General features: G+C 39.3%; 3 protein-coding genes across 3 annotated transcripts in view; 1 reads left to right on the top strand and 2 right to left on the bottom strand.

Annotated features, from left to right (window-relative positions):
- mrpl32 (mitochondrial ribosomal protein L32) overlaps positions 1-22,606 on the top strand; it is a 133,402-nt gene that overhangs the window by 59,553 nt on the left and 51,243 nt on the right. The gene's annotated exons all lie outside the window — the stretch shown is intronic.
- cUnh8orf76 (chromosome Un C8orf76 homolog) lies at positions 830-6,682 on the bottom strand. Its single transcript, XM_083989028.1, has 8 exons — positions 6,457-6,682; positions 5,018-5,119; positions 4,180-4,323; positions 3,702-3,752; positions 3,430-3,574; positions 2,965-3,088; positions 1,607-1,739; positions 830-1,484 (listed from the first exon to the last, which is right to left on the bottom strand). The coding sequence occupies exons 1-8, from the start codon at positions 6,559-6,561 to the stop codon at positions 1,335-1,337; spliced, it is 954 nt and encodes a 317-aa protein (XP_083845154.1). The 5' UTR covers positions 6,562-6,682; the 3' UTR covers positions 830-1,334.
- LOC310999761 (uncharacterized protein) lies at positions 18,923-20,765 on the bottom strand (the record flags this gene model as incomplete). The annotated part of the gene is made up of 5 exons (XM_083990315.1): positions 18,923-18,929; positions 19,018-19,357; positions 19,645-19,802; positions 20,083-20,350; positions 20,747-20,765. The coding sequence occupies 5 exons, from the start codon at positions 20,763-20,765 to the stop codon at positions 18,923-18,925; spliced, it is 792 nt and encodes a 263-aa protein (XP_083846441.1).

The raw sequence follows: 22,606 nt of genomic DNA, 5'->3' as shown, positions 1-22,606 counted from the left end.
GAGGACGGGCGGGCCGGCGGGCTGGAGGACAGCGCACGGCAACATGAACGCCACGTTGGAAAGGAGCAACAGCTCGAACGACAGACACACAGGAGGGTTCAAAGGAGCAGCAGGCCGAACATAACCAAGACCTGACAGAAACACGCAGGAGGCAGGTACATTCATATTCATACACCCACTAGACCTGTGAGTAGTTTAGTCCAGTGGTTCTGAACCTTTTTTTTACATCAAAGACCTAAACTGACGCAAATTAGACCACAGACCCCCCCTCCACTGGACAAAATGTTGAAAATACACAAATATTGGTTCCGGGACTGAATAACTTTACTTTTTTAGTCAATGTACGTTCAAATTAGGGCCAATGGTGTGAATTTTTGGAAGAATTTTAGAGAAATTGCCAGTAAAAAATGTAATTTTTCTCAAGGACCGCACTTTGAGAACCACTGGTTTCATCAACAAATATTTGCTGATCTATTTTTTTTTTTTTTTTTTGTATTTTTGGGGGCTTTTATGCCTTTAATTGATAAGATAGCCAGAGAGAGATACCTTTAAACCTTCAAGGTCTGTAATGTGTTATGTTATTATTTGTTATTGTGTACTCGGGGTGAAAGTGGAGTGCTCTCTGCACACCACCAAGGGTGTTAACAGTTATTTAGGTTATTATTATATTATATTATATTAGCATTCTGCTCAGGTTGGTTGGAGATAGTCCGGGCGTTGGCACAAAACAACACAATGACACGTCAGCGTCCTGCGATGGGAGCAGTAATCAGGCAGTGAAGTGGAAACAGTACAACAGGTGTGACGAGACTTTTTTTTATTCATGTATTGCGTCTCTGTAGGCTGTGAAAATGATTTGCGTATTTCCACTGTTGAAAATAAACAAAACAAGCATAAACACAGCATGTTTGTGTTTGATGATATGTAAGTAAGGCAAAAAGTTACATGTTTGGCAGAACATTCAAAAACAACTTTGTTTCCTGGTCATAATATTTCACACTTTAGGAAGTGGATGAAACATTCATGGATCTGTGTATGTGTGGGCTGTTTGAACTATGACTACATTCACTGTGTGCTTTGCTTACATTGAGAGATGAACACAAATTATTCATTTACATCTTAACAGTGTAATGCATATCTGTGAGTATTGTTTTGAGATTTACAGCATTAAAAGTTAACCTTTGACCTCCAGAAGTACATGGACTTATTCTAGTAAAGCTCAGCAGACATAAATGTGCACTTGGAGTTGGAGGTTTTCACTGCATTGACTCTGTGGTCGACACAATGACTGGGCCGACCTTCCTGTCTGACGTCTTCTCTGTGAAAAGTCGACATCAGGTCTTTGTGTCAGTCTCTAAACCTTCAGTCTGTAAGATCTTGTTCCACCAGCGCTCCGTGAAGTTCTGCATGTACACACTGGCCAGACTCTCCCCGTCCTGGTAGTCCTCCCTCATCTTCTCTGGGATCAGGTCCTCTGACATCACCTGGGAGATGACACACAGAGAGAAAAGCTGAGCTATCTCACCTGAACTGACCCTGAACTGCCTGCACGGTTCAGGTCCTGACACAGCATGTGCAGCCACAACGAGGATCATCATGTGCTCACCTCGGTCAGAGCCTGAAGCGTTGATTCCTTGGGATTTAGCCTCTGCAGAGCCTCGTCTGAGGCCTGAAGGCAGCTTTCACTGCGCTGCAGCACGAAGGAGGACTGCTGCTGCCGGAGGATTCTCAGCAGGAGTCTGCGGAGGCAAAACGCACACAGACGACAAAACCTTGTGATTGAGCTGATGTTTTACTTCGGGGCCAGCTGCTCTCTCCACAGTGATGATTAACCATTACAATGTTTCTTATCATTACAGTACAATGGTTGATATTTTAGTGTATACACACTACTGTACCAGTCAAAAGTTTGGACACACCTTGTCATTCAATGTTTTTTCTTTATTTTCATTACGTTCTATTGTAGATTCAAACTGAAGACATTAAACTATAAAAAAAAAAACACATGTGAAATTGTGTAACACACAAAAAAAGTGTTAAATAAAGAATATATTTTAGATTTTTTGAAGTAGCCACCTTTTGCTTTGATGACAGCTTTTTGTACACTTTTGATTCTGTCATCAGCTTCATGAGGTCGTCACCTGGAACGGTTTTCCAACCATCTTGAAGGAGTTCCCAGAGCGGTGCTGAGCACTTGCTGGCTGTTTTGCCTTCACTCTGTGGTCCAACTCATCCTAAACCATCTTAATTGGGTTTAGGTCAGGTCAGGGTTCTTACGGATCCTTAAAAAGTCTTAAAAGGCATTGAATTCATTAATCTAAAAACAAGGCCTTAATTGGCATTAAAATGTCTTAAATCAATTTTTCAAAAGTCTTAAAAATGTTAACACATGGTAAGTGGTATTTTATGGTTGTAATTAGTCTCAAATCTCAAAATAATTGGTAACATTCCGACATAGAGAAGTTAGTGGCGGCCGTCACCAACTCCCGAGTCAGTGTTTGTTTGTTTTTTTGACTTTTTATGCATTTATTTTGAAAGGACAGCTGGAAAGAGACACAATCCAATGTTCATGTAGCAGTCACTTTACCTTGGATCACATAGGAAAGTGGGTAAAATTGTCCCTAAACCCTATGTAATTGATGTGGTGTTTTTTTTTTTTTTTTCTGCATTTGTGTTTATTATGAAGTTGGTCTTTATTTAATTTCAAGTGGCTTTAAAAAAGTCTTAAATTTAACTTGGCTTAAGCTGTAGGAACCCTGCAGGTGATCAGACTTACCGTATGTGTTAATTAACACTTTTCTGTTTACTATATAACCCCATGTGTGTTCCTTCATAGTTTTGATGTCTTAAGTATGAATCTACACTGTAGAAAGTAATACAAATACAGAGAGACCATTTAAAGAGAAGTTGTGTCCAAACTTTTGACCGGTACTGTAGTATTTACAGCCACATGCTGTACAGTACCTTGTCCTGATGAAGGAGGTGCAAGCTTTGAGTCGGATTCTGTCGTCATCGAGCTCTGCTGCCTCTTCCTGCTGCTCCTCAATCTCTCCGACCTTCTGCTCTTCAGCTGAGTCACAACTGGATCCTGGTACAGGTGAAAACAGATGACAGATCATCAATCAACATTTGTATCTACGAGAGCTAGACCATTCATTCAAATCTGTAGTTAAAAAACAACAACAAAAAACAGAAGTTATATGGGAGGTAAATGAGATGGCGGCTGAAGTCAAGTCTACCTTTTTTATTTTATTTATTTAACCTTTATTTAACCAGGCGAAATCAATTAAGAACATGTTCTTATTTACAATGATGGCCTGACAAGAGGCATAAGCTTCTTGATGGGGGGGGGAGAGGGGGCTGTGAGGGAGAAAAGATAGGTTAAAAGACAATAGCAAATATACACAACAATACAAACATTCAGCATACCTGTGGGTCTGCTGTTGTCCAGCAGCTGCAAACACATCTGGCCCAGGCTGAACCAGTGCCAGGGGTTGAAGGGCAGCAGGCTGCAAAGCTGCTGGAGAGATGACATCTCCGGTCCCACAGCTCCAAAATGGTGGTAGATGTTGACCTGTAATTAAAGATTTTACCTCAGGTAACAACATAATGGTGTTGTTACATTTTCATAGAATAAATGGTGAATGGGCACAAAGGTGGAGATGTGTTTGTATCAGGGTGAGTGTAATGTTCATGCTGACCTTCAGCAGGAGGAGGCTGATCAGGTGACAGGTGTTAGAGGCGTCTTTGCTCTGTGAAGAGATGATGGAGAAATAACCAGTTAGTTAACTAATTAGACTGTTCTCCGAGCCCGAGACTTTAAGATGTCTTACTGACTCTTTAGTTGGCTTTGAAATTCAACTAGCTCCTTCAGATAAGTTAACCATCAAAGAGACCATCTGCTCAACTTCAATTATCACAGTCATGTTAATGTTTCAAGCCGTCCGGGGTGGTGAGTTCACGTGCTGCTGGGAAGCCAACATCCACAATTCATGTGACAGCTGCACCACACAGCAGCTGCAGTGCTGAGTGACAATAAGCAAATGTGGAGTCTGGTGTATCAAACAGTCCTGATTAACTGAGTGAGCTGACTTAATAGGGTAAATGAGAAAATAAAGGCTGACTCCAAAAGAAAAAAACAAACATTTGAGTTTTGATGAGCTGACTTTCATGTCATACCAGTGAGTCGGCCAACTCCAGCGCCCTGTCCCTCTGCCCCAGTTTGGTGCAGCATCGGGCCATCGCCTCCAGTACATCTCGTCTGATGGTCAAGTTGTTGTCAGCGATCCACTCCAGACAGCAGCTGTATGCGTCCAGGGCTTTCTGTGTAGAAGAAACACAACAAGGTCTTTAACACCTCAAAGTTGACAGTTAATAGAGAGACGTTAGCATGTGCTGGAAATAAACTACTTTATTATGATTAGACTAAATGACATATACTGTACACTTTTGATATCCATACCATAGGAATATATATATATATATATAGTTCCAATAGCATACTCAATATTGTTTTATAATATTATATGTCCTCCCTCAGAGTGAGTTGGCCTCTAAGCCTTTCTTCTGATTGGCTGACATCCATTACTAAATGCAAATGCAAGTTTAATATTACACTTCTTTGGAAGACTGTGCTGTGATATATTTGCTTCCTGGTCCTGTGTTGTTAGAACAGGTAAAACAACAACGAACAGTATTTACCGTATTTAGCAACTAGATCTCCTTCATAGAAAACATGAAAATCTAACTTTCCACAATCACAACTTTATATCACAACAATTTAATCCCGTTCGAGTTTAAATGTGATGTGGGTCACAGAGGGTTTCCTGTGCTGTTTCCTCCAAAAATGTCTTGTGCTAATTATAATACATATCAGACTCTAAAAACATGGCAAGTGATAGTAAGAAAAAGCAGAGCAGTGACGACACAACACTGACGACTCTCTCTGACCGGTCGGTATCAGTGGTGGTAGTCTGTCTCTAATACTGGTGAACCAATGAGATCTATTTAGACTTACCTGATAGTTGCCCCGTCTCAAAGCAAGGTCACCTCTGAACTTGTAAACTTTCTGCTTCTCCAAAGGATCGTCTGTGTCGAGGACAACGCTCTCACAAAACCACTGTGGAGAGAAACAGCAGGAGGAGAGAAGATGAAGATGAGTCTGCTGCTTCATTAAGTATTGGTATCATAAAACAACTGGAGCTGACTGTAGCTGTGCGTCATGTTAGAGACAAAACAGGATGGTTCTCCGAGTGATAATTTGACAAGTCAATTTAGCCAAAACTAAAAGAAAAACTTTTATTTTTTTTTAGAAAATAAAATATTATTATGTTTTTCTTATTTTGAACATGTAAAACAAAATAAGGCACAATTTCAATTTGTTTCTTCATCTGTAAATAAGTTGAAGAACAAAAATTGGACACAAACACATAATCATACGTGCTTATTGAATATCAGCCCTTTTCCACAAATCATGAATAGATTACTTGTCCCACTTCCTTATTGTCCTTCATTAGGCTACATTGTTTGTGTTAGGGGAAAAAAGAAGGTAAATAAAAAAAAATTTAAAAGTAAGTAGTACTTATTGTTTAAACACCCTCTTCCCTATAACTCTCAAGAGTCATGGTTTTGACCTTGGTTTTGAACTGCTCCGTGTTCGACATTGCTTTAATTTGTCGTTTGGACTGTTCCATAGTTTCACACACCACATAATAGACACACACAATCTTTTACTGATAGTTCTTAATTTGCTTTTGTGAAGTTAAAACAATCCCCTTAAATTATATTTTCCTTCACTTCCTGTAATTGATTTTTTTTTTTTTTTGCTTTGAACATGATTTGTGCTGTTTGATATTCAATTAGATCTCTAAGTTTTAGTATCCTTGGCTGTAAAAACAATAGATGTTTATTGTCCCTGTAGCCAACTCTGTAATTGTTGCCCCAGATCTACGCACAGTTTAAACTGAGACTGGTGCAGGCATATGTGGCAAATTGGTCTTTTTAATCCAGCCCGTCAAATATTGATACAGAATTGTCCAAATTATAGCAAAGATCAGAAACTTTGATGCCCCTGAGCCAAAAGGTTTGTCCACCTCTGGACTAGTGAGCAGTACAGAGTGTGTTAGTGGTGTGTGTTATCTCTCGAACCTGTTGTTTCTTCTTCTTGTACCGTGAGCAGCTTCATTGGGGAAATTCACAAAGTGATAAAATACAGAGAGGAGATGTAAATAATATGACCTGAGGGAACAGTCTTCACCTGCAGCCTCACTCAGTTTGACGTAGCTGACCATGTGTGTTGTCTTTTTTGTCAATGAAAGCAGCTGACACACCCAGTTAGATTTGTTCCTGTTTTTAGGATATTAATACTGTGTAATATCTTAGGACAATTTAGTGAAAAGAAGTAGCCTAACTAATATTAACATGACGTAGAAAAGAGACGGAGAGAAAAACACAAACCTCTGGTTCACACAGTTTAGCGTTGTATGACGACACAGACACACACACTCGGTCTCTGGCCTCTGAAAACACAGAGTCGTCAAACGTGCTTCCTAAAATCTCCATCTGGACAGCAACAGCGGCATTAAACTCACACACTTCGGTTTAAAAAAAAAGAAACAAACGTAGAAAACGTACAAAAAATAGCTAACTGCAGCTCGCACGGTTTGTTTACACCTCTATGGTTTACACCCTCGTGGTTGCACAGTCTTTGAACTGCTCGACAGATACAACGTCTAGTGACTATAGTTCCGGGCAGAAATGTTCCGTTTGGTGCAGTCAAAGACGGTTTTAGTATTTGCACCAGGACGGTCTGCTTGCTGTGTTTTATCTACGGTTTTAGTTTCTTTGGTTCAATGCTGGGGGAAAAAAAGAAAAAGAAAAAGAAAAGCGCAGCACACTCAAAAATATGCAAGTATCTCAATGTTTATTGAACACAAGCACGCATAACAAAGATCAGGTTTAAGTCTTCACAATGCCCAAGTCAAACCACACATGAATATAAGTAGGCTAGTGCACATAGATAATGTATTTTCTATCCATTCAGAAGAAATAAAACATGCAATTCAAAATAGCCTATACAAAAAATAATAATAACAAAAAAATACACCATGAAGGCTGTAAATGAAAATGTTTGCAAAATAGGTAGCCTATGTAGACACACATATAATGGCTGTGCATTTTCCAGTGTCTGTAAATTGGAGATTCACAAACATTTCTGAATATCTTTTTTTCATATTATACATTAATCAATGTAATTGTAATTTTAACTTCTTTGTATTTTACCCAACCTCCCACCTTCTCACCAACATACCAGACTTTCCTAATTGTAAATTCAACTCTTTTGTATTTCAAATACCTGAGACACTCAACCTCTCACTTCCTCATCAATACTCAAACCCTTTTGTATTTTAAAGTGTGTTGATTAGACCTCTTAATCACCCTCCAGGATGTCAGTACCGATGATATACTCAAACCCTTTTGTATTTTTAATCGTGTTGATTAGAGCCCTTAATCACACTCTAGGATGTCGGTGCCGATACCTGTGAAAGGTGAAAAGACATCCTGAGTAGGGGGCTGACCCCACAGAAAACAAAAGATGTAAACACACCCAAGGGGTGGCCTTTTCCTCTAGCATAAATGTTCAGATTTCCTGATGATCAGGGTCTTTCTGCATTTCGAACCGCTCGCATGTTGATTGACCTTTTCTTTGCAAGGAAAATAAAACTCGGTCGACCGGCAGGAAGTCTCTATTTCATTCTTCACCAAAGCAGAAAAATTTCCACGACATCAACAACATGAATTCAGGATCTATTTTCAATAGGAAATTAAAAAAAAAAAAAAAAACCTTTCTTAATTGTCAAACATACATGATTACATTTCAAAGAAGTTTCAGAACACACAGTAAAGCAAATTTGATAAACAATTGCAGTTAACAAAACAGCAAACGATTATCTAATTTAACAAAAAAGTAGGCTATTGTTTTTTACAGACGATGTTGAGGTGAAACGGAGCTCCTCTTTGCTTCATCCCGTCTGTTTTATCTGGACAACTAACGCCCGGAGACAAACACGAGAGGAAAATCTGTCACAACACAACAAGGCCTTCAGTGCCACATGTTCAAAGTAAAGCGTGACCAAAACAAAACCTTAATTTCTCTTACTTTGTACAGATGAAATTGTAAGTCAGATTGTCAGGCTTAGTGTACCATTTCCCATCTGCTTTGTTCATGGCCACACTCATATCACACTCCTCGATTTTGGCAGAATTGGCAAAATTTTTGTACTTTAAGCTATGACTTTGGATCCAGAACCAGAACCCCAGGGTGCAGGTGTAGCGAAGGCCCAGCCACACGTAGGGAGTGTCGGCCTCTCTGACCTCGGCCTCAGCCCAGGCCTGATACCGCACATCAAGAATGGAGGCCAGGTCCATGTGATGTTCCCTGCAGTAGTACAGGGCATGTTCCCACGTCTTCTTCTGGGTGATCAGTTCAAAAGGGGATTCTAGGAAAAAGAGAGAGAGAAAAACACAATGAGTAAAGGGAAACACAAAATGATTTTACATAGCACATAAGAGAGAGTGAACATCTGAGAGAAAAACAGGAGGCTGCAACATGGAGGGTCACACTAAAACTACCACCAATTTATTTTATTTAAATCTATTTGCTTACTGCTCTTGTATGAATTTGTCAACATTTTATTGGAAAGGAACAATTTCAGTATTAACTCGTGTGTGGCTACCAATAAGTTACAATATGTGTGAACTGCACCAAATAAGCACCTATCATGAGAACATGTGTTGTACCTTGGCCCCAGATCGTCACCTCACACAGATTCAAAAACCGAAAGCCCTCTTCATCTGACTTTTGACGTGTCACATTGATGTTACGCGCCAGCTCTCCTTCAGGTAAATGAAGGCAATTCTCTTGGTTTACCTTGAAGGAGTCAATAGTTATATATCTGGAAAGGAGAAACATATAAACAAACAGTTAGAGGGAGATAAATAGTGTTGGCAGAGGGATGTTTGTGTTTTTGAGCTGAAAACTGAAAAAGAAAAAAGTAACTTGGCACCAACACTGAGTTTCTATTAACATGGGTTAGGCAGCTAATGTGGTGACTTTTAAACGACTTTGAAACTAAAACTGTAACCATTTAACATCAAGCCACAGGAGTGAAAGTTAGAAATGTCTATTATGACCAGAAAAAATTAAAATATGCAGCTCAACACAGAACACAACATAAAGGCATTACCGGTTCCCAATGATGATCTCAGCGCCGGTCATGTCAATGTTGTTCTGACCCTCATTGTAGATGCAGAAACAGGAAATGTTGGAGACATTATTTAGGTCAATAGTCCAGAAGTGGGGGCCCTCCTTCTTGCTGTGGGCACAAGTCGATTTATTCCCATCGGTGGCTCTCTCGGAGGATAATCCGTCGTAGACTGATGACTGATTAGTGAACAGTTTCTGCACGTCAATTTCTTTTCCACAACCGTCTGTCATTGAAAACAAAAAAAACAATATTGGTTCCCTTATATGCTTATTATAGAAATATTACTATACTTTATTGTCACGACTTGAGAGAGTTTACACAAATTCCTGCAAAAATATGCATTTAATCTTACCTGCACTAGTGGTGAATTCATAGGAGGAATCTGTAAAATGTGCAGAAAATTATTTTAGAATTCTAGTTACCAAGTTTCTTTTTTTCATGTAGTTGCATGTGATGTTATTGCTTGTTGCAGTTTTTAGGTATGATAAAATGATTCGGTTAAAAATGTGATGTCTTTAGATTATCACAGAATTTATTGAGGTAGAGTTATACAGTTAGATCAGTGTGTTTTTCCCTAAAATATCAGTAAACAGAGGTGGAAAGATATGCGTTTAATCCTACCTACATCCATTGAATCAGCTGTAAAATATGAAACAGCAGAAAATTATTTTAGCATTCCTGTTACCAGGGTTTTTTTTGTTTGTCTTTTTGAATTTGAATTAAAATCTGAATTTTCTTGTGGAGTTGTAGTAAAAAAGCAACTGGACTTCTTCTCATGTTTGAATTAAATTTGAATTTGAAATGATTTATTCAGGATAGCCCCTTGAGATGAATCATCTCATTTTCAAGGGGGTCCTTCCACAAAATGATACAAACAATACAAAGTCGTTTCATGTATTGCATGTGATATTGTTGTTGCGGTTTTTAGCAATTCCTGTTCCAATAAAAAAAAATAGAAATAAATAAATAATGTAATTGCATGTAATATCATTGCTTTTTGCAATTTTTAGAAACTGCTTACACACTAAAAGTGTTTGTTTCTAGACAAAAGCATCAAAAACTCAACAACTGTTTTGCAAAAAATAATTATATTAAATATTGATCATTTAAAGGTTCATTACCAATCATGAGCATTTGATGAGCCATCAGAGATGTGAGCAACAGAGTCCACAGCATCTTGACCGCAGCGGAGAAGAGCAAGATCAGCCGACTACAGACAAGTTTAATGTTCTGCACAAATTAACACAGAGAAATAATTCAAGTGTGGTAACACAGTTTTCAACTTCTTTTAAACTGCACATGCACAAATACTCAAATGTAATTTTCAGAGAAAGAGACAAACATCTTGTCAGGTGTGAAACAAATTGAGTTGTGCTCTTACCTTGTCAGCCCGTTTTTCTCTCTACACCGTTTTCAATATGACGCCCTCTCCAAGACACAGCTGGGTTTATACTCCACACCAACTCAGAATAACGTCACCTCTGCTGTTTTCTCACAAGGTGAGCATATCAAGAGACCAATATTTGCATCTGTCAACATACACTGCTGTCCCAACAAAGTAACTCTGTAAGGTTCAGACACAACATGCGAATATCTCTGAAAAGCCATTTGATTTGCATAGGCCTAATGTAAGCCATCGTGGTAAAAAAACACAAGCTGCAAATAAACAAGGAAAAGAAACATTTACATGTCCTGCATGGAAACTGCTCCAGATAAAATTATCCTTATAATAAAATGGTCTCTTTGAACTGATTGTAACTGCTACTCTGACATTCAGGAATGGTCTCAAGAGACTTAAAAACATAAAACTACATTCTGTGCATTGTCAGCAACAGACAGGTATTATTGCCACTAACAGTCATGATGAATGGATCTGTCAGGAGGGAAGTAGTGACCGACTTACAGGATTTGAATTAGACACTGTTGTACTTTCCACTGTGAATGTGTGTGTAGTCTAGACTGATTCATATCCTATTTATTCAAAGCAAGAGATACAAACACTGTGCACAGGCAGCCATCTTTCTGATCAAAATTTATTGGGGTTTGTCCTCAAACAAGTATAAAATAAAATAAAATAAATTGTTTGCCTCACAGCTCGTAGCTTCAAGTTGTTGATTGCAGGGCCACAAAGAATTGTTTAGCTCTCTAAAACAAGCCTGCAGAGGAAATATAGCACATACATACTGTGTTTTATCAAACTTTATGACAGATCCTCTCATTTTTTAAAACACATTTCCAATGTACAGGCAGAAATAGATTGAAGTAACGCTTCCGTAGACACAGAATCAGACCAAGATGAACTGTTTGGATGAGAAGTTTGGCCAAGAACAATGAAGACCGAAAAGTTTGCATTGCCCATGAAAACCTAAACCACAAATAGGTTAGTGTCAATCCTAGAATCCATTGTACTGTCGTACCAGCTCATGGTGGATTTGAACAGGTCTGAAATAACATCTTATTTTCGAAAAAACTGGGTCTGTCAGTAAAGTCAGGGGTAAAATCCTTTTAAAATGGTAGAGCTAATATCTGACGCTTATAGAATTATTGGATAAAGGTATATGGTGATATAGTTTGATCAGTGTGTTTTCCTGACAGTATCTGTGAAACCAACTGTTACTTGATACAGGAGTCTGTCACTTAGTAAACAGAGGTGGAAATATGAGTTGTACTGAAGCAGGAACAAAAAGAGAGCTGTGCAGATAGCGATTAAAAAGCAAAGCGCATCCATTAGAAGCAATGACTTGTGGTAAAAAATCATTGTCAGCAGCTAAAAATGAGATCAGACTAACTGAGTGCTTCGTTTTCTATTGTCTCCGCATTACCTCTGCATGTATGTCTTTATGTTGTTAGGTATTGCATTTTTGTATTCAGCTGCAATCAGAATTTCTCCCTATTCCCGGGTTCATGAATATTGTCTCATCTTTGCCGTCTTTGGTCTTCCCTGTACATTTGATGCTCTTTAACCAAGTATGGTATACTTTATTTTGGGGGGAGTCCTCCTCAGTGCAGCTTCCCATCATTAGATCAGTAGATCTGCTGAAGGGAATCGTAAATGTTTCCCTCAAGCGTACGATAACAGATGCCTATTACTCTGCATATTCTGCATGATATATCCATCCCTTGCAAGGGCGTTTCTCAAACCTAGATAATCGCATCATCATCATCATCATCATCATCATCATCATCATCATCATCATCGGTTCCCGAGTATAAGAAAAACCTGGTTCACGCATTTCTGGAAACATCTCACGCAGTGCAATCTCTCAATCATCAGTATTAAGGCTACTCTTCCGGACAGGTAAAGGTAAAGGTACTTTATTTGTCACATATACAGCTAGTACAGTGAAATTCTTTCTCTGCATTTAACCCATCCCTGAGGAGCAGTGGGCAGCCACGGTGCAGCGCCCGGGGACCCGGGGAGCTGCCACTTTAGCTGCCGCCTGCTTTACTCCAGCAAATGGGGGTCGTCGGCAGCCTATTCATCCTACATTCGTCAAGACTCCACCTCCACCCTGGTTGCGCAAAAATCTCCGAAACCTTATCTGCCCGTTAAGCATGCATATCTCTGGTGGTGGTATCTCGATCTGGTTGCTTTCCAGCACTTGGTTCTCTCTGCATAACACATCATTTCCCCCTCTCCGCTGCATAGCATTGCAATCTCTCTTCTCTCTCTACTCCATAGCATCGCCGTTTTCTCGCATCATTCTACCCACTTCACTATATAGCTTCGCAGTCTCTTGCATCTCTCTAACTTCCCTGATGCGTACCATCACAGTCTCTCTTCCCTCTCTGCTGCATAACATCGCATTCTCTCCCCTCTCCGCTGCATGGCATTGCAGTCTCTCTTCCCTCTCTGCTGCATAACATCGCATTCTCTCTTCCCTCTCCGCTGCATGGCATTGCAGTCTCTCTTCTCTCACGCTGCACGGCATCGCAGTCTCTCTTCCCTCTCCGCTGCACGGCATCGCAGTCTCTCTTCCCTCTCCGCTGCATGGCATTGCAGTCTCTCACATCCGTCTAACTTCTTTGCTGCATAGCATTGCAGCTTCCTTTCTGTTGCATAGCATTACAGCAGTCTTGCATCTCTCTGCATAACCTCCTGCCTCATTCTACCATCTACACTGCATAGCATTGAGTCTCATGCATCTCACTTTGTCTTCACAGTTGCCTCTGCATCTATACTCACATTCTCTTATGCTCTTCAAGATATTTCATTGCTCATTGCTCAATCTCAACTCTCTGGGTTTAGCTCATGCTACGAATCTCTACTATGTTGTATTGTGCTTTCTTCGTAGATCAAATCCTTCAACCAGGTAAGGTATACCTTATTTTTGGGGGGGATATAACTACTTCAGATGCAAGCTTCTCATCCCCAGATCAGTTTACTCAGCTGGTCTACACCCGTGGTCTAAGCGCCAAAGTCTATTTTGTGCACAATAAATGTAATTTCATCTTCATCCTCAAACCTGGCTCTCTTGTCGTAAATGGTCTATCCTGATTGAAATGAAGCTAAGCGAAAGTTCAGACAGGAAGACTATCTCTTTAAGCACGCCTCAAAGCCCTTTCCCTGTTTTCCTGCTATCCTCTCGCTCCACCCTCATTCTCATAATTCAGCCAATCACAGTCTGCCATCCTCTTTCCCTTCCACCAATCAGTCATTAGCATCAAATTTAAAAGTTCTCTCTCTCCTGTCATCCAGCCGCCATTCCTGCAAAACTCTCAACCCACCTCCACCCCGGCACCACCTCCATCAAGATACAGACTGTCTTAACCTGGATCTTCAACCGAGAAGTTCCCTCATCAGGCGACTTCAAGCTTCCCTACCACCACCAGTGTCTAGGCCCGGGGGGGATATAACTACTTCAGATGCAAGCTTCTCATCCCCAGATCAGTTTACTCAGCTGGTCTACACCCGTGGTCTAAGCGCCAAAGTCTATTTTGTGCACAATAAATGTAATTTCATCTTCATCCTCAAACCTGGCTCTCTTGTCGTAAATGGTCTATCCTGATTGAACTGCTACTCTGACATTCAGGAATGGTCTCAAGAGACTTAAAAACATAAAACTACATTCTGTGCATTGTCAGCAACAGACAGGTATTATTGCCACTAACAGTCATGATGAATGGATCTGTCAGGAGGGAAGTAGTGACCGACTTACAGGATTTGAATTAGACACTGTTGTACTTTCCACTGTGAATGTGTGTGTAGTCTAGACTGATTCATATCCTATTTATTCAAAGCAAGAGATACAAACACTGTGCACAGGCAGCCATCTTTCTGATCAAAATTTATTGGGGTTTGTCCTCAAACAAGTATAAAATAAAATAAAATAAATTGTTTGCCTCACAGCTCGTAGCTTCAAGTTGTTGATTGCAGGGCCACAAAGAATTGTTTAGCTCTCTAAAACAAGCCTGCAGAGGAAATATAGCACATACATACTGTGTTTTATCAAACTTTATGACAGATCCTCTCATTTTTTAAAACACATTTCCAATGTACAGGCAGAAATAGATTGAAGTAACGCTTCCGTAGACACAGAATCAGACCAAGATGAACTGTTTGGATGAGAAGTTTGGCCAAGAACAATGAAGACCGAAAAGTTTGCATTGCCCATGAAAACCTAAACCACAAATAGGTTAGTGTCAATCCTAGAATCCATTGTACTGTCGTACCAGCTCATGGTGGATTTGAACAGGTCTGAAATAACATCTTATTTTCGAAAAAACTGGGTCTGTCAGTAAAGTCAGGGGTAAAATCCTTTTAAAATGGTAGAGCTAATATCTGACGCTTATAGAATTATTGGATAAAGGTATATGGTGATATAGTTTGATCAGTGTGTTTTCCTGACAGTATCTGTGAAACCAACTGTTACTTGATACAGGAGTCTGTCACTTAGTAAACAGAGGTGGAAATATGAGTTGTACTGAAGCAGGAACAAAAAGAGAGCTGTGCAGATAGCGATTAAAAAGCAAAGCGCATCCATTAGAAGCAATGACTTGTGGTAAAAAATCATTGTCAGCAGCTAAAAATGAGATCAGACTAACCAGAAGGTGAAATTCCACTGTAGATGAATTTAAAAAAACAAAACAAAAAAACCCAAACATCTCCATTTATACGTACAGTACATTACAGTTCTGGCAAAATGCTTTTTTGTTTTTTTGTTTTTCACCAAAAATCTGGCTGCTATATACTTAAAACATTTGAATCTCTGATAGCTGTGAGACACATTCAACCAAGTACTTGTCTAAATGCGTAAAACAAGTGAGGACTAATAGGACAGCAGGTAAACTACTCCAATCACAATGTTAGCTTGTAGCTCTACTGCACTAAGGTTAACTGGGATACAAGATGAGTGATGGATATAAAACCACAACTCAGAGAAGAGACACAGCACCTCAGAAGACCTGGGGAAAAGATTAAAGAAAAGAAATGATTCACTGCAGCAGCAGCATCGGTCACATGGAGCCTGAAACGGCAAAACATTAGGGGAAATCGTACAGGTAGTACAGGAAGGAGGTGGCACTGCTCGAGGAACGGTGCAGCGAAAACAATCTGTTCCTCAGTGAAGAGAAGACAAAGGAGGTGATGGTGGATTTCAGGAGAGGTGGCCATGGCCCCCCCTTAACCTTCACATCGGAGGAGCAGCTGTGGTAGTGGTCCCCTGTTTTAAATACTTGGGTGGGTGTGCACATTTCACACGACCTCACCTGGACCAACCACACTGCCTGGCTGCGTGAGGAAGAAGGCTCACCAAGCAACGCCTCTACCTTCTGAGGAAGCTGAAACATGCTGGCCTCAGCACATCTGTCCTGACTGCCTTCTACAGGTGTGCGGTGGAGAGCGTCCTCACATCGTGCATCACCCTATAATCACCCTATAATCAAGCTTCAAAAAAGAGTTAAGAGAATAATAAACAAAGAGTGCTATTGTGAACCTACCAACCCACTATTTATAAGATCTAATGCATTACAATTTTCAGATATTGTGTTCCTAAAGACAATGGAAATCATTTTTCGAGTAAAGAACAACAGTCTTCCAGCTTGTATCCTTCAGTTATTTAAATTAAGAAAAGGAAACTATAATTTAAGAGGGTTATTGATTTTTGAAATGTGTAAAGTGAGAACTAATATAAAATACAAATGTGTTTCAGTCTTAGGAGTTAAAATGTGGAATAAGCTCAGTGATGAGTTGAAGACATGTAGTTCTTTGTTGAGTTTTAAGAAAGCCTTGAAATGTAAAATAATGAAAAATTATAAAATACAGTAATGATTACTTTCATCTTATTATTTTGGACTGTTGACATTCTAGGTAATTTAATTTCATAGAGTGTAAAGGATAGGCAAATATAAGCCTTGGGCTTCAGCCTATTCCCTTTTCGGTCACTGTATGATATTTTCTTGTGTGTGTGTGTGTGTGTGTGTGTGTGTGTGTGTGTGTGTGTGTGTGTATGGTTGCAATTGTGTATAATATGTTTTGTCTAAACTGTTCACACAAAATGGTTGATTTTGAAGTTGGTGTTGTATGACCGAAATAAACAAATTTCAATTCAATTCAATTCAGTCTGGTACGGGAACTGCTCCGCTGCAGACAGGAGGGCGGTTAAGGCGCCACAGAAAGGCCCAGGTCCAATCCTTCCTCACTGGCGTAAGTGACATCAGCTGTAAGTGACTGAGCGTGAGAGTCTGCGAGGGTCCAGATGCTGTAAACAGGAATGGAACAGCACTTACCCCCTCTTCATGTTACCTTGAAAACAAAATGTTGTTGACTGTCCGATCTGGAACTGATCATTTTACAGTTTACTTTCAGCAGCATAAGGTGTGTGAGGGACAGACTCAAAACAACTGTTCTTGGATCAGATCTGACCAAATCATCATCAATAATCACAACACACAGTTGAACTTGTAATGAGCAGCATTAATACTTACAGTAAACGTATTCTTTTTTTTTGCTCCGTCCATTAACAATAAAGAAACCTAGGAGGACTCTCTGTCTATGTGTGTTTATTTACCACTTGTGTTCTGACGGCATCCACGCTATGAACTGTGGGTAATTTCCTTATGCTAAGTCAGCATCGATGCTGACTTATGGTAAGAGGGAAAAAAGGGCGCTCATCCTCTAAGTCAGTGAGTCCATAAGGGGCCGGATTGGAATTGGGCCAGATAGTCACAAACTGCTGCCTTCCTACCATTGAGGACATCTACGTCAGCAGGTGCAGAAGCAGGGCATCCTGCATTATGAGACCCTACCCATCCTGCAAATGGACTGTTTGCCCCCCTCCCCTCTGGCAGGAGAAGACAACAAGACTGAGATCCAGCTTCTTCCCAGAGGCTGTGAGGCTGATGAACTCCCTCCCCTCACTACCTGAAATAAAGCGCTGACTCTGCACTTTGTGATCATGACATCACATGCATGCACTTTATTGCTCAGCCTCTGCTGCTTTCCACTGCCATGGACATTAGTGTTGACCTCTTGCACTGACCTCTTGCCATTTTTTCTTTCTTTCTTTTTAAGTGAATGTATTTTCTATGTGTCTGTTTTTAGATTGTGCCTGTTTTTGTTTAGATTTTTTTACTTTTTGTGATATCTTCAATGTATCAGAATAAAGGAGCTGGTCTCTTCTCTGTAACCACTTTTATTATCAGCACATGTAACATACAACTAGTCATGGCGGCGGCGGAGGGCAGCTTCATCACGGCAGGTACAGCACTCAGGGTCCTCAACATTGCCAGCGCCCCCTGCTGGGTCTGGAGTACAGTGACACCTCAGAAGTCACTTCACAACACTTTCTACAGTATCTTCACTGTGTTACCTTGTACTTTTGTGCTGGGACCTGAGTACAAACAAAGTTGTCTCTGATACAAATTCTGTTCTGTGTGCAACATAAAGTTGAATGAGTGAAACCTTGAACCTTGAAGCCTCTTTCAAAAAGAGAATTGCCATCAAAGAAGACCCCTCACTATGCCGCCGGCCTGCCACGGTCTCGTTTGGCTCAGCCAGTCTCTCACAGAGAAAAAAAAAAAAAGATTAGCCTGTTTTCAAACAGCATTTCACCATCTCTCATTTCTGTCTGTCAGCACATCCTCCTGCTGGACTCAGGGTTAGGGTTAACCCTAACCAATGGGACAATTCCACTTCTCACTCAAAGTCACAACTCAACTTCTCACTCAAAAATAGGCAAAAAACTGCAAAGTCACGACTCCACTTCCAGGTATGAGACCAAAAATTGCATGTTCCCTGGGTCCTTTTGGGGAAAAGGGGGGGAACATTGGACTCTTTTTCTAAAAAAGAGTTCTATATTCTCTATATCTCAAACTGCTGAAAAAACGCAGCACACTCAAAGTAAGTATCTCAATGTTTATTGGAGACATGCACACACAACAAAGTCTCTATAAAAAGTCAGGTTTATGTCTTCACAATGCCCAAACCCACACATGAATAAGTAGTGCTCAGATATAGACGTATTTTCTATTCAGAAGAAATAAATTAGATTAGATTAGATTAGAAAACTTTATTGATCTATTGATCTATTGATATATATATACAAAACAGCAAACTATTATCCAATTTAACAAAAAGTAGGCTATTATTTTTACAGACAGTGTCGAGGTGAAACGGAGCTCCTCTTTGCTTCATCCTGTCTGTTTTATCTGGACAACTAACGCCTGGAGACAAACACAAGAGGAAAATCTGTCACAACACAGTCATGTTCAAATTAAAGCGTGACCAAAACAAAACCTTAATTTCTCTTACTTTGTACAGATGAAATTGTAAATCAGATTGTCAGGCTCAGTGTACCATTTCCCATCTGTTTTGTTCATGGCCACACTCATATCGCACTCCTCGATTTGGGTAGAATTGGCAAAATTTTTGTAGTCTAAGCTATGACTTTGGATCCAGAACCAGAACCCCAGGGTGCAGGTGTAGCGAAGGCCCAGCCACACAGAGGAAGTGTCGGCCTCTCTGACCTCGGCCTCAGCCCAGGCCTGATCCTGCACATCAAGAATGGAGGCCAGGTCCATGTGATGTTCCCTGCAGTAGTACAGGGCATGTTCCCACGTCTTATTCTCTTTGATCAGTACAAAAGGGGATGCTAGGAAAAAGAGAGAGAGAAAAACAATGAGTAAAGGGAAACAAAAAATGATTTTACATAGCACATAAGAGAGAGTGAACATCTGAGAGAGAAACAGGAGGCTGCAACATGGAGGGTCACACTAAAATAACCACCAATTTATTCTATTTGCTTACTGCTCTTGTATGAATTTGTCAACATTTTATTGGAAAAGAACAATTTCAGTATTAACTCATGTGTGGCTACCAATAAGCAATTTACAATATGTGTGAACTGCACCAAATAAGCATGAGAACATTGTGTTGTACCTTGGCTCCAGATCGTCACCTCACACAGAATCAAAAACTGACTCCGGCTCTCTTCATCTGACTTTTGACGTGTCACATTGATGTTACGCGCCTGCTCTCCTTTAGGTAAATGAAAGCAATTATCTTGCTCTACCTTGAAGGAGCCAATAGTAATAGATCTGGAAAGGAGAAACATATAAACAAACAGTTAGAGGGAGATAAATAGCGTTGGCAGAGGGATGTTTGTGTTTTTGAGCTGAAAACTGAAAAAGAAAAAAGTAACTTGGCGCCAACACTGAGTTTCTATTTACATGGGTTAGGCAGCTGATGACTTTTAAACAACTTTGAAACTAAAACTGTAACCATTTAACATCAAGCCACAGGAGTGCAAGTTAGAAATGTCTTTTATGACCAGAAAAAAAATGCAGCTCAACACAAAACACAACATAAAGGCATTACTGGTCCCCAATGATGATCTCAGCGCCGGTCATGTCAATGTTGTTGTTCGGACCCTCATTGCTGATGCAGACACAGGAAATGTTGAAGAGAGTCTTTAGGTCAATAGTCCAGAAGTGGGGGCCCTCCTTCTTGCTGTGGGCACAAGTCGATTTATCCCCATCGATGGCTCTCTCAGAGGATAATGCGATATTGTTGTCGTCTACATAGCTTGATGACTGATTAGTGAACAGGTTCTGCAGGTTTACCGGTATTTTCTCTCCACAACCATCTGTTGTTGAAAACAAAAAATCAATATCAGTTCCTTGATATGTTTATTATAGAAATATTACTATACCTTTTTGTCACAACTTGAGAGAGTTTACACAAATTACTGCAAAGATATGCATTTAATCCTACCGCTGTTATTGGTGAACTTATATGAGGTTGTGCCATCTGTAAAGCAGAAAATTATTTTAGAATTCCAGTTATCAAGTTTTGGGTTTTTTTTTCATGTAGTTGCATGTTATAATTGCTTGTTGCAGTTTTTAACTACAATAAAATGATACAGTAAAAAATGTGATGTCTTTGGATTAACACAGAATTTATTGAGTTATACAGTTAGATCAGTGTATTTCTCCCTAAAGTATCAGTAAACAGAGGTGGAAAGATATGCGTTTAATCCTACCTTTAGTGGTGGGCTCCATTGAATCAGCTGTAAAATATGAAACGGCAGAAAATTATTTTAGCATTCCTGTTACCAGGGTTTTTTTTGTCTTTTTGAATTTGAATTTAAATTTGAATTTGAAATTATTTATTCAGGATAGCCCCTTGAGATGAATCATCTCAAGGGGGTCCTCGAGGGGGTCCTTCCACAAAATGATACAAATAATACAAAGTGTTTCATGTAGTTGCATGTGATATTGTTACTTGTTGCAGTTTTTAGCAATGGTAAATAGCTACAATAAAAAATGTGATGTCTTTGGATTAACACAGAATTTATTGAGGTAGAGTTATACAGTTAGATCAGTGTGTTTTTCCCTAAAGTATCAGTAAACAGAGGTGGAAAGATATGCAATTAATCCTACCTTTAGTGGTGGGATCCACTGAATCAGCTGTAAAATATGAAACGGCAGAAAATGATTTTAGCATTCCTGTTACCAGGTGTTTTTTGTTTGTTTGTCTTTTTGAGTTCGAATTTGACCTATTCAGGATAGCTCCTTGAGATGAATCATCTCATTTTCAAGGGGGTCCTTCCACAAAATGATACAAATAATAAAAAGTCGTATGTACGTAATGTAGTTGCATGTGATATTGTTACTTGTTGCAGTTTTTAGCAATGGTAAAATGGTACAGTAAAAGATTAACACAGCATTTATTAAGGTAGCGTTATACAGTTAGTCAGTGTGATTTTCCTACAGTGTCTATGGAAACATAATGTCATCACTCAGTAAACAGAGGTGCACATATGGTCATTCCAGAATTGGAGGACATTTCATGTCCCACCCATTCATTTTCAAATAAATCATGCATGAAATTCCAAAACTTGCATTTGTGGTGAAAATTATAATTACTCTGAGACAAAATATAAATATAGTTATACAAAAACTGGTTCCAAAATATTATTTAAAATACAAAATAACTCTAAGCACCCCCTAAAATGGCCTTTTTCTCTTGTCCCACCCTCTTAATGGCCAACATGCATGTCAAATAAAGTGGTTAAAATAAGTTTAAAATTTTAATTTTTTTGTATGATTTTGTTGATTTATGTCTTTTGTAAGTGTAAAAACACTTAGTTTAATCATAAACATATTTTAAATAAAAGTAATTTTGCACTAAAGTTGTGTCCCACAACATCCACGCAACCCTTTTACCAAAACCTTTTTAGCAGAGAAGAAGAAGAAAAAGAAGTGAGACACATGACACAAAATAATTTGTATTATCAAACTGTTAGATAATAGCATGGGTAGACACAAGGTAAGTCCTCTCTTCTATTTTTCATATTTTTCATATTTCGTCTGCCCTGATTGAGTGCGTCACTCTAACCAATGCAACCCTGTTACTCATATTACCAGAATAAGGCAAAATATTTTCAAAGTTTTCTTTGTTCCTTTAAATAACTAAGTTTGTTCTCAGCCTTACAGTAACATTACATTCCATAGCTAGCATCTTTCTTCTGCTAAACAGCTGACATAAGCATTGATTTGCAACCCTGTTACTTGCAACCCTGTTACTTCAGAGTAACAGGGTTGAGATGTAGCCTATGTCATAATCTACAATCAAAAGTAATTAATCTATTCAACCCTGTTACTTTGTTCAACCCTGTTACTCTAATTTCAACCCTGTTACTGTGTAATTTATCTTAAAATTATCTTAAATGACTGTATCAGCTCATGAGGGTTTATCCTATTGTCATTTTGGTAGTGTGTATGATTATATTCATTATGTATTTTGGCAAATATTTATAGATAAATACTTATATAATACCTTTACAGGTTCCTGAGTATTGGTAACAGGGTTGCACCAAGCAGCACACACAATATATAAA

The sequence above is a fragment of the Trachurus trachurus genome (genome assembly GCF_905171665.1).
Source record: "Trachurus trachurus genome assembly, chromosome: 16".
In the NCBI taxonomy this organism is placed as follows: Eukaryota; Metazoa; Chordata; class Actinopteri; order Carangiformes; family Carangidae; genus Trachurus; species Trachurus trachurus.
Note: the sequence above shows the minus strand (reverse complement) of the source record. Positions and strands in the feature narration are given on the sequence as shown.